The sequence below is a fragment of the Amyelois transitella genome, chromosome 21, assembly GCF_032362555.1.
Source record: "Amyelois transitella isolate CPQ chromosome 21, ilAmyTran1.1, whole genome shotgun sequence".
NCBI classification, from domain to species: Eukaryota; Metazoa; Arthropoda; class Insecta; order Lepidoptera; family Pyralidae; genus Amyelois; species Amyelois transitella.
Window position 1 is genome coordinate 2,100,176 of NC_083524.1, and position 13,141 is coordinate 2,113,316.

The 13,141-nt window shown below is 36.7% G+C and overlaps 2 protein-coding genes across 2 annotated transcripts in view; both read right to left on the minus strand.

Moving 5' to 3' along the window:
* LOC106136564 (myotubularin-related protein 6) overlaps nucleotides 1-13,141 on the minus strand; it is a 63,868-nt gene that overhangs the window by 36,774 nt on the left and 13,953 nt on the right. The window lies entirely within an intron of this gene.
* LOC106136567 (carcinine transporter-like) lies at nucleotides 4,504-6,618 on the minus strand. The gene has a single exon (XM_013337161.2). It carries the CDS (start codon nucleotides 6,530-6,532, stop codon nucleotides 4,835-4,837), a length of 1,698 nt encoding a protein of 565 aa, XP_013192615.2. The 5' UTR covers nucleotides 6,533-6,618; the 3' UTR covers nucleotides 4,504-4,834.

Consider the following 13,141-nt stretch of genomic DNA (forward strand, 5'->3'; position numbering starts at 1 on the left):
ATACATACATAGTGCCATGTGGTTCCCGGCACCAATAAAAAAAAGAATAGGACCACTCCATATCGTTCTCATGGATGTCGTAAAAGGCGACTAAGGGATAGGTTTATAAACTTGGGATCACTATTTGAATCTCAATTCTATAATTCCGCCAAATAGCTCAATGTGGCCTATCAGTCTTTTCAATACTGTTGGCACTGTCTACCCCGCAAAGGATATAGACGTGATTATATGTATGTATATAAAAAGTTATACATGCGAAAATAAGTTAGTTTGTTTCCTCTTCACGCGGTATCTATTCAACCGATCTTCTTGAAATTTTGCGTTTTTGTATTCTTTCGCAGGTGACGCTCAATTCGTAAGTAAAGTCTAGCATATATAAAATTGATTTATTTTACCTACACGAATCCGAAAACTATTTCTTTCATATTAACTGTGTATACTGTTGGTGAGTCAATAAATTAAGCATTGAATAGAATAGAATAGATTTATTTTCAAAATTGGATACAAGGTATCAATTATTTACGTCACATCACTTATATCTAATTGTAACTACTACCGCTTCCAAAGCGCATTGACAGCTACAATTCGCGCTTTTTATAAAAAAAAATGGCGTCGCGCGTGCTTCGGGAGCAGAGTGTGCCTTTTGATCATAATCCAGCGACTCCCGACTTACCTCCGCAAACTTTGCAGAGGAACATACATTATAATTATTATCATTGTTTTTATGGTGATCATGGAAATTAATCCAAGGCTACTTTTAAAAAGGAATTTTCTAAATTTATCATTGTTTTTTTATGGTGATCATGGAAATTAATCCAAGGCTACTTTTAAATAGGAATTTTCTAAAGCAGCCGCTACTCTGGGTTTAAAACACGCTGTCTCTCGTCATTTAAGGCACCACATCAAGGTCAGATTCGGGTAAGGGTGTCGGCGATAAGCCGCCATTTCTATTCGCGGCAAATCGTCTCGCCTTCGAGGTTTAGCTCGTAAATGTACGAATCTTACATGAACATTAGGCCAGAACCTTATGATTAGGACTAAAATTATGTTCAGGTAAGATTGTGAATCCTACTATACTATTATAAAGGCGAAAGTTTGTATGGATGTTTGTTACTCTTTCACGCAAAAACTACTGAACCGATTACCATGAAATTTGGTATGTAGGTAGCTGAAGACCCAGAATAACACATAGGCTACTTTTTATCCCAGAGTTCCCGCGGGATTGATAGGGTTTCCATGCGGACGAAGTCGCGGGCGGCCTCTAGTTCATACATATAATCACGTCTTTATCCTTTACGCGGTAGACGGAGCCAGTACGGAACGGAGGTAATAAAAGACTGAGAGGCCACGTTGAGCTGTATGGCTAAATGATTAAATTGGGATTCAAATAGCGACAGTTTGCTAGACCATTGACCAACTATGGATTGTAAAAACTGGAACTACTTTTCAAGCTTGTGAATTCTCGTGACGTTCAGAGTGATTAGAGTCTTACAATTACTTAGAAGAAATAATTCTGCTGTTCATAACTACGCTTGGAAGGAATTAAAAAAAATAAAGTAAGGATTTCTTATAACGTCTTCCTAATGCATATACTTAAAAATTACATGTATTAGTGCATGAAAAGTTCAAATTTTCAACAACATACTTATGATTTTAAAGAAGACGCATCATGGATGCCTGCTTAGAATGCAATTTCCACACTCAATGATTAGCGAGAAAAACAAAGTATGATACATACATATGGTCGCGTCCATATCCCTTGTGGGGTAGACAGAGCCAACAGTCCTAAGTAGTAAAGACTGAATGGCCACGTTCAGCTACTTGGCTTAATGATAGAATTGAGATTCAAATAGTGACAGGTTGCTAATCCATCGCCTAAAAAAGAATCCCATGTTTGTAAGCCTATCCCTTAGCCGCCTTTTACGACATCCATGGGAAAGAGATGAAGTGGTCCTTTTCTTTTAAGTATTGGTGCCGGGAACCACACGGCATTGCAAAGTATGATGTAACCAGATAAAAAGAAACAATTGAAAAATCATTACAACCTGCCTCACTGATAAATATTAATGGTTGTATTTTATCTCCACTTGAGTTTTAGCTAGGGTTAGGTACAAAAAGATCCAAGAAATGTGTTTATTTTTAATTTTCTGTCTGTCTTTGTGTTTGTACTCGCATCAAGCGAAAACTCAGATGTGTTAGGCTCGGTCAAAATCAAAATAAGAATAATAGAAATAAGTATATAAAAATACAGGTTATTCGCAAATCCCACGGGCACTAACTAATTTTCACCGGGATTAAAAGTACCCTATGTCCTTCTCCAGATTCTTAATTATTTAATTTAAAAAAGAAGATCGGTTAAGTAGATAACATGTCAAGGGACAACAAACAAACAAAGTTTATTTATTATATTAGTCGCAATTAATTAGTTTTAACTTGCGCATTTATTATATTAGTCGGGATAAACATTTTAATACGGGGCGTCGGTGATGGAATCGATAAGCGTGATGCGCATGGAGGCCCAGGTTCAGATCCTATCTTGGCCATGTTGATAGATAGATAGATAGACTCTTTACTGCACCATAAGAAAAATAAAAACAGAAAAAAACACAGTTAATGAGGTAATAGAGTACCAATAACTCTTGTCTGAGATACTAGTTTACGTGCTAACAGGTCCTTAAAGAGGAAACCTGGACATTCAGGCAACTAGATGTGAGACCTTGATCCAATATGGGTTTAATTTCCCTGCCAAAATTTCGAAGGTCAGATGGGAATAGCTTTGTGTAAAACCTAACTTTTTCAAATAGAATCCAGAGAGGTAAAGATGTAACCGGGTCTAGCACCAAGAGATAGAAAAATAAACCATTCCAGAAGCAACCCTTGTCATGACCCTGGAATGAGCAGCCGTCAGGAATTTATGGGTCATTACGTGACGCGCGTGGAAGGGCGATAAGGTTAATATGATTGTTGCTATTGAAGGATATCCGATTCCGCGAGCAAACGACCAAATTATTGGATTGTGTTGCGCTCGGAAATATAACCGTGATAAAACATACATACATACATATGGTCACGTCTATATCCTTTGCGGGGTAGACAGAGCCAACAGTCTTGAAAATACTGAATGGCCACGTTCAGCTATTTGGCTTAATGATATAATGGAGATTCAAATAGAGACAGGTTGCTAGCCCATCGCCTAAAAAAGAATCCCAAGTTTGTAAGCCTATCCCTTAGTCGCCTTTTACGACATCCATGGGAAAGAGATGGAGTGGTCCTATTATTTTTTTGTATTGGTTCCGGGAACCACACGACACTAAAATCTTGAAAAACCGTGATAAAACTGAATGGATTTTACAGAAATTTGAAGATGGTATAAAATTTACGGCGACAAACGATATGTTTACTTACCAGTATGTACCTATACGAATATTATGCTATTTCAAAGGCATCTTACGTAGGTCAATGAAGTCGAATCGAGTCAGTACCCACCCCTGGAATGGGTGATATATTCAGAATTAAAGGACACTATACAGATTTTAAAGGCAGTCCAAAAAGGGTGAGCTGTTAGAGAGAAAACGCGAGACCACTGGTTTGCATGCAGCACTGTATCATGATACATACATACATATCATCACGTCTATATCCCTTACGGGGTAGACAGAGCCAACAGTCTTGAAAATACTGAATGGCCACGTTCAGCTATTTGGCTTAATGATAGAATTGAGATTGAAATAGTGACAGGTTGCTAGCCTGTCGCCTAAAAAAGAATCCCAAGTTTGTAAGCCTATCCCTTAGTCGCCTTTTACGACATCCATGGGAAAGAGATGGAGTGGTCCTATTCTTTTTTTGTATTGGTTCCGGGAACCACACTGTATCATGATTCTGCTCGTATACCTGGACAGTTGGTAGAGCCGTGGATGGTGGTGCGATAGTTACCCACTTTTGGATCGGAGTCATTAGATAAACCGCGAGATTCCCCCTTAAAAATGCAACTGAATCCAACGGCAGGCGAACACCGAGGTACAAATTTTATAAATACGAAAATATAGTAGTTTGTTAGCATTTTACAAACATATATATTACCACTTATATTATATATTATTATTATATATTTTGTGGATAAAGCGAAGGAAGTATGCAGAGATCGTGGCAAGTGGAAAGAGGTAGTCTCTGCCTACCCCTCCGGGAAAGAGGCGTGATTTTATGTATGTATGTATGTATATATTACCACGTCTAAGTATATCCCTTACAGGGTAGACAGCGCCAACAGTCTTGACAAGACCGAAAGGCCACGTTCGTTTGAATTTGAATTAGTTGTTAGCCCATCGCCTACAATAACAATCCCAAGTTAGTTTATTAGCACTACCTTTAGTCGCGTTTTACGACGGTGATGGAGTGATCCTATTTTTTTATGCCGGGAGCCACACGTATATTTAACTATTAACTACGAACTGTCTTTTGCAGACTTTGATCTTTTCCACCAACAAAAAAATAAAAATTGCAACCTTTATTTAATTATTGTTTATTCAAAGATGTGATAAATATACACTACAAACAATGTTGATATCTAGGTCTGCACTTCAAACAATGTTGATATCTCCTTAAGATCGTGAAAATATAGAAAAACGGTCTCACCCATTCGCTTGAATCCTGCAAAGTATCTACTTCACGTAGTCTAACATAATCATATGTTCGATTGTTCTGTTTGATCACGTAAAAGTACTGTATATGCATATTTCATAACCAAAAGTTATCAGCCAGTTATAGACATCATGCTTTGTTAATGATTACAGAAGTTTTTCAACAACATGTTTCTAAATAAGAATATTGTATAAATTTATCCGGTCTCTGTTTCAACTTTCTTACCTAACTTCGCTCTACATGGCAAAATTTTCCAAACATTGTGATTTCTCATTAAATTTTCAGAGTCTTCGCAAGTCTGTGGCATATCTATGTTTGCAGTTTCTGGTAATATAAAACCTATGAATGCACCCAAGCCTGCTACACAGCCTATAATAATTGGAGGAATCACATTTGATACAACATATAAATAAGCAATGAATGAAGAACTAATAGTTGCCACGTAACCACAAATGTGAACAAATGCTGCGCCTGAACCCCGTACAGATGTTGGTAACATTTCAGGAGCCCATTGAGCACACGTAATTGTTGTCATATTCACAAAAAGTCTAGATATAATAACAAAAATCACGGAAACAAAACCCTTATCGACAAAGCCTATAAGAATACTAAACACACAACATAAGGAAAATGCGACAATTGTCAAAAGTCTCCTTCCTGTTTTATCTAAAACTAAAGCAAGTAACAATATAGATGGAAATTCCGTAAGTGATGTTAGAGTGAATGATACAAAAAAATCAAATTGTAGAGACCCAACACTCCTGATCAGAGCATCAAGCACGACCATTCCACACATATATTCTAAGCACAACAATAAAAACATTTTTCTTAAGAGCGGTCTCTTAATTAACTCTAATATAGTATAATTTTCTTCTTTTGGATGTTGGTTGAAATATGTTTTGAACTGGTCAATCATATCTAATGGAACGACTTCTTTGTTAACTTTTGCTATGTGTTTTACCTTTTTCACAGTATCGTCGAGTCGTCCTTTAGACAGCAGCCACCTGGGACTCTCCGGAATAATTAGAGGGGTCAATAATGTTAAACCTAATGGTATACTCGTAACTAATGCAAATGTCCTCCAGTTATTGCAGGCTAGTGCTATCCAAGGCAAAGTGACAAGGGTCGAAGTAAAAAATATGGCAAATGGCAAATTAGCACTCAGAGTCCTATACTTCGGTGCAACATATTCGAGTGATAGTAGGTACATAATCATCATGCAATTATCCCACCCCATGCCTACAAGGAATCTACAAAGTGCGAATATCGTAAAACTAGTTGCAAAAGCGCTACCTATGCCAGCCAAACAAGCCAACATGTTACAGCAGACGATGGCTGGTAGTCTTCCATATTTATCAGAGACATATCCAAACACAAATCCACCGACAATTGAACCAACAAAAAATATTGACTGAGCCGATGCTTGGTAACTGTCTCTTTCACACACCCATCCCAATTCACTTGAAATTGTAACGTATGGAATTTCCGATTTGTTGAACTCCCAACCATGTGAACATTGCGTGGTTGGCCATGAGTGGTCTGGTTTATTTCCAGTAATTAGAACTTCGGTCCAATTGGCCACGTAGGCGCTACACTGTGAGTATCCAAAACGCGCCTTATCATCCGTGGGAATGGCTAAACTTCTCCTTTCAAACTCCGTCAAGTTTTCCAGTTCGGGTATCCAACACCAGTGATTTGGAGATGTTTCAGTCATAAATATTTGTCCAAGGTACACAAAAACACCAAAGACGTAAAAGGGGAATGAGGCGAAGAAGAGAAAATACTGGTAACGTCCAAATTCACCGGCCGATGACAATAACACATCGTAATTGACATGTGACAACTGTTTAACATGTTTAAAATTTTCGCCCTTTTCGTGAAAATCTTCTTCCATGATTATTTCAACATAGAACACGCACAATAACGTAACTCATTATGTTTAACCAGATTACAACTGTTTATGAAACAGTTACACATACACTTATATTGACTCTCGAAATGAGGAATGTACAAAGGTTAGATAATATAGTCCAAATGATAAAATTAAGAATTAAACTCATTCACAAAATAAACATATTGAATTTGCTTACATATTTTCTTGATACACCAATTCTACAGTGGACCACATGGAAATGTATACCGCCTTTGAATTGTAGACGTATAGATGTTGTTACACTGTGATTTAATGATTTAAATTTATGTTTCTGGGCCACTGTACCCAAAATTATCATAATATATTAGCTAAGTACCTAATTATGAAACAATTCGTAACTATTGAGCTAATGTTATATCTCTATCTAATCATTGCATTCTGCGGTTTGTAACGGTAAACCTACCTCGAATAACTGCATTATTGAGGTTACCGTTACATTTAGATTAACTCTTCAATTGGTTTAATATAGTTGGACAAGTAATAAACGCTGCTATCAAACGTTTCTAAAACGACCTAGAACTAGAATTTCTCGCTTAGCTCGCCGTGGGAATTCCCGAAATAAATTTGTCTATATTCTTACTGAAAGTTTTGTCTATGTTTTTGCTAATTATCGTTGAAATCAGCCAATTTTCGAGTTTATTCGTTGCTACCAAAAATACAATTTTTTAACATTTATGTTATTAGTATTATAGCGGCCTTAGGAATACAAAGTGCCTGTAGGAAGTATTTCTAAATGCTTATTTCACAATAACTTAAGTCTCAATATCTAATCTCTCTGCTTACCCCTCCGGGGAAAAAGCGTAATTTTATGTGTGTATATATGTATCTAAACACGTACGTATACAGGACTTGTATCCTAACACAGCGACCAAAGTTTTACTTAAAAATACACGTGCGAAGCCTGGACGGGTTGCTAGTATTAACCTAAAGTATTTTTCTTTCAGGTTTTACTATATCTATTCCAATATTAAATATAAGTCGGCCTGTTTTAAAGTAAGCGTGCATGTCACTTATTTTTTTATCAAATGGGAAGTGTAAAGTACTTTTAACGCAAACACATACAATCTACCTGTAAATATTTCCATACTTCTAAATTATGCCACTGCTTGAATCCTTATTGTTTTACAGTATTTTCAGTATATCTTTAAAATTATCTTTACCATTATATTATAACACTAAAATTATCAAGAGGAAGTATTTATTTGCTTGGCAGCCGACGGTGTAAAATTTAGATAAATCGTTTTATAGCATCGCTAAAGAATCGTGTGTACTAAGAGCGAATATTCGTTTAGCGTAACTCTGCTTAAATATTTATTTCGACGACTTATTTTTCTAAAACTTTATTGACTCTCAAATGTACAATAGGTGGACTTAATGCTAATAACATTCTCTACCAGTCAACTTTTAGAAAATAGCAAACAGATAAATAATCCGGTGACGTGGCTGGAAGGATTCCGACAAGAGATTTGGACCCCGGCGACGATCTTGATTGTACTGATTGCCGCAAACAAATGTGACTTCGATCAAAATCCGTCCAATAGCTTTTGCGTGAAAGAACAACAAACACACACACACACACACACATCCTTACAAAATCATTAATAGGATAACAAGTAGCATTACTTCAACTTGGCATTTCAGTTTTGTCTGTTTTAATCTCTAAAACTACGGATCAATTTCATTAAAATATACTTCACAAATCGGACATAGGTATTCGTGAAACATTTATCAATGTCCATATCAAATCGATACATCGATCCCAATCGTTACATGGTTAGAATTAATATCTCAATACCCGGTAATCCATCGGACCCTATTATTTGATATCTGAGCCCTCCAAATATCTCTGCAAATAGATTAACAAGACCAATTCGAGACTACTTGACCGCAACCGAATACAATGAGGATCCATTATTTACATTGGGAAAATCTTTGCTATGTTACGTCTATATCTTATATAGACTATATCTTCTACAAGCTGTGCCCGCGAATTCGTCCGCGTGGAATAGTTATTTTGGGCATCATTGAAGCCCTCAAGGATGAATAATTTTCCCCGTTTTTTTTTCACATTTTCCATTATTTCTTTGCTCCTTATAGTGGCAGCTTGATGTTATATAGCCTAAAGCCTTCCTCGAAAAATAGTCTATTCAACGCAAAAATAATTTTTCAATTCGAACCAGTAGCTCCTGAGATTAGCGCGTTCAAACAAACAAACTCTTCAGCTTTATTAGACTTACAGGTTACCTGGTAGTGATTGCTTCTAGTGATAAGGTCGCCTTTTGCTGCTATGTTTTTAATACAAGATTGTGAATTTGCTGTAATTTATTATGGTGCAATAAACAGTTATTATATTGTATATTCTTTGGCTGGGTTAAATAGAAATTCTGTTGACTGTACTATCAGTAACATAAATAAGTAGGAAACTGATAAGGGTATAACAATGAAATTTGACAAAATAATTACTTTTGGTAAGTAATACCTTTTAAGCAGATACCTCAAGAGTTCAAGATAATGAAATATTCCTTAATTTGAAAAGATTAAAATAACAATATGGGTTTTAACATAACCATGGTTAAACAGATCATAAAATAACCAAAGTAAAGATCAGGCTACGACATAATGTAAACACCCACACCATTTCGTCACCTCTATATAAGAGGCTTAAATAAGTTCCTCCAATTACTTGCCAAGAACGTCTTCCTACAATACACACTTAATTGGAAGTCTTCAAATAAAACGTCTGGGGAAATTGATACTTCAGAAGTTGGCATTGCAAAGGTCAAGAGAACATTGATTTTGATTAATAATTAAAAGAATATTAGCAGAGTTCTTCTTAGTACAGGCTTTAGTCCCGGTTGCATCCTCACCTCTCTGGAGAAGAGCCCGGGGTATGCCTTTGACCGTGGGATCCTAGATTGGGAGAGTCAAGTTTTTACACGAAGCGACTCCCATCTGACTTCCGCAACCCTTGCAGGTAAACCTAACCCGTATTAGATCCATGGTTACATATATCCAGTTGCCTGAATGTGCAGGTAACCTCACTGTAAGAGCATCGGTTAGTGTTCGTATTAATGTACATAACTTCTGAAAACTTGGCCGAGGTGGGATTTGAACCTGCGCCCTGCGCATCACGCATTTTAACCAGGCACCTTTCCGTTTGGAACAGCGACGCTCAATATATTAGCAGTGGTTTCACTTAATTTGAGACGTTGAATCACGGGAATAAAATTAAATAAAAAATATTCTTTAAAAGATATAACATCGTTTCGAATTGGATACCTACTAAACATACAACGCCACTGTATAATACATTCCTAACATACAGAATATATTATAAGTAACATAATATCTCACGTTTCATAAAGGCAACATAGGGAGTAAATCCTCATAAAGGTTTCATATACATAGGTACGTACTTATGAATACTCTCAATTTAGGGTTACCAATGCTCGGTACTTTTTCGTTGTTGATTTAGGATTTTTTGGGTCGGGTAAAGAATGAGTACTTTCCAAGGTTTCATTCATAAATTGTTAGCTAACCACCGGTTTAAAATACTAATATGCCACAATTTGGCCTCTGTGGCCCAGCGGTAAATACGCTTGTCCGTGACACCGGAGGTCCCGGGTTCGAATCCCGATAAAGGTATGATGAGGAAAGAACTTTCTCTGATTGGCCTGTGTCTTGGATGTTTATTTATTTGTATAAATAAACATCCAAGACACATACTAAAATACTTATGTATTTATTATAAAATATAGTATCGTTGGGTTAGTATTTCGTAACACAAGTTTCGAACTTACTTCGAGGTTAACTCAATCTGTGTAATTTGTCCCATATATATTTATTTATATTTTATTTATTTAATTTATACAGGGTGTTTTGTTGACACCAGCCATATTTTCAGAGTAACTTTAAAACATGACACATAAAACTTCCGATTAAAAATATATATAAATAATAAACTTATTAAGCTTTTATTTTAAACAGAAAATATAACTTATTGTACTCTAAAAAAAACTGACGAGCTCGCATGAAGAGAATTATGAATATCGTGGCAAGTGAAGAGATGTAGTCTCAGAGTATGTACGAAGTACATACATACATAATTCACGCCTCTTTCCCGGAGAGGTAGGCAGAGACCACATCATTTCACTTGCCACGATCCCTGCATACTTCTTTCCTTTCATCCTCATTAATCTGTTATTAAGCTCTCTTCATGCAAACTAGGTCGGTTTCGGGTACTCTTGACCACACCTTTTGCTAGAACATCTCCGATTTGATCAAGGTACGTTCGTCTAGGCCGACCCACTCCAAATTATGTATGAAGTAAATAAATGTTTTTTTATGAATTATTCACTGACAACCCTATAGATAGAATCTGGCATGAAGTAACGTGTGCTATGCCTCATAATAATTATATTCTCGGTTTTCGTTTGCAAAGAGGTATGAAGCACTTTACCAAAGTAGCATTATTCGGTCTAGAAACAGTGACAGGTTGCTTGCCCATCGCCGAAAAGAAGAATCCCAAATTTATAAGCCTGTTCCTTAGTCGCCTTTTACGATCCATCCACTATGAGAATGAAATGGAGTGGTCCTATTTTTTTTTTCATTGGTGCCGGGAACCACACTGCGCGGTATCATTTTCTATGTGGTTAACAAAAACTTAAATTAAACAGTGGATGGTATTGAAAAAAATACTTGTATGCGTAGGTAACCTAAAAAAAGTTATGAGAACATCATGGCACTTCCAATAAAAACAGGCTGTACAACATCAATTTATAGAAATAAGAATTTTCACTGTAAACTTCAACAGGCTGGAATCATTGTTTAGCTATCAAGTAATGATGGAACTGTGGTTCAGATATAGTTGCTGGTAACTCATCGTCTTATAGAGGAATCCCAAGTTCATATGGAGGTAAGTCAAGTGAATTTCACAAATTAACAACAAAATTAACAATTCTCTGACCTAGTCGTACAAAAGTTACACCCCTTTCTGGCAACTCGATGCGAAAATGAAAGGGCAGCTCTCGGAATACACTATTTCCTGTTTGTGCACTCTAATGAAAAGGGCAGAAAATTACGTAATTTCCACACCGCTCTTGTTAAAAAGCTATGATCAAATTGAAAAGCTTAATAATAATGTCGGTAAATCATCTGTATAGACAATTTCTCGGTCTACTGTATTCATAATGCGGCTTATTCTTTAGGTTTCAGTTCTGTGAGACTTTAAGATTTTAATATTCACAACTCGTTTCTGTATAAGTAGGCAAAGACAACATTTTGTTCTTGCGGCCATCACTGCATTAATTTTCGCTTCATACGTATAATGGTACATTTGGCCTGACCTTACGCCAATACGTCATCCAGTTATCTAAGGTACATTACTGTAGACTTTAACCTTCCAATGTTCCCATTCACACCATAATTGTGTATTTGCTTATCAACAACTGCCTAGAGTAAAGGTTCTGTCTATCCTACTAATCCCATTGAGTTGTCCCTCGGTGACCCAAACCATGGTCCAACCAGTTGGACGCAATGGGACAACTTCCCTGGATTGAGTATATATCGGGTTCGTAAGATTGTTCTGACGAAATTTGACGCCAAACGGCCGTAAAATATCTGCGGGGCATATCGCCCCGTCACAAAATAAAAAATACAAGAAATATTAGATACAATATTCAATCCATTCGGTTTTTTCTTCTTTCTTATTGCGTTAATCCCGGTAAGATTTTCATCGCTCTGGAGAGGCGCCCGAGTAGTGCCTGGATTGGGTAAGTAAGTTTTCACAAGTATCGACTCACGTTTAACCCCCGCAACCTGACCTATACTGGACTAGGCTTACATATCCAGTTGCCTGAATCTGCAGGTTTCCTTACGATTATTCCCTCACCGTAAGATCATTGGTAAGCACAACAATTAATAAACATAACTCAAAAAAGAATAATTAATACATAGCCGAAGTAGGAATGGTTGAAAACCCCAAAAAATTGTAAAAACCCTATGCTTTCATGTCCAGCATAATCGGACAACTTTACAGTTAGACCACCGAAGCTCTAAACGGGCGTGTTAACGTGTCTTTTCTGTATTTTCTTTATTTGGACCTCAGCGCCTGCAATAAAACGGTAAGACGAATCTGATACAGCTCAAATCGTGACGGAATTCAAAGTTTATGAATGTGCCTACATCACGAAACGAATTCTATTTATATTTAGATGATTAATGTGTACATGGTGGGAAATAAACTTTACTCTCAACCGTATTGAAATTCTAAAAATACACTGGTCGCATAATATCTTCAATATTCGTTGAAGTAGTCGGTTGCCCGATAAAAAAAATGCGGCTTAGAAGACACGCTTGAGCGTAAATCCAGGTCACCAGATAACTAGACGGCCGCCAAAATATTAAGAAAACCATTAAGCTTTGCTGAAATCCCTTTAGTAAAATGAATTCCTTAAGCCACACGGCAGCTGCCTTTCACATTTGTGACAGCTAACGGCAGTCATCTTAATGAAGATGTACGAGGAAAATTCAGTACAGATTGTTCATGAAGAAATAATTTTATTCGCAAAT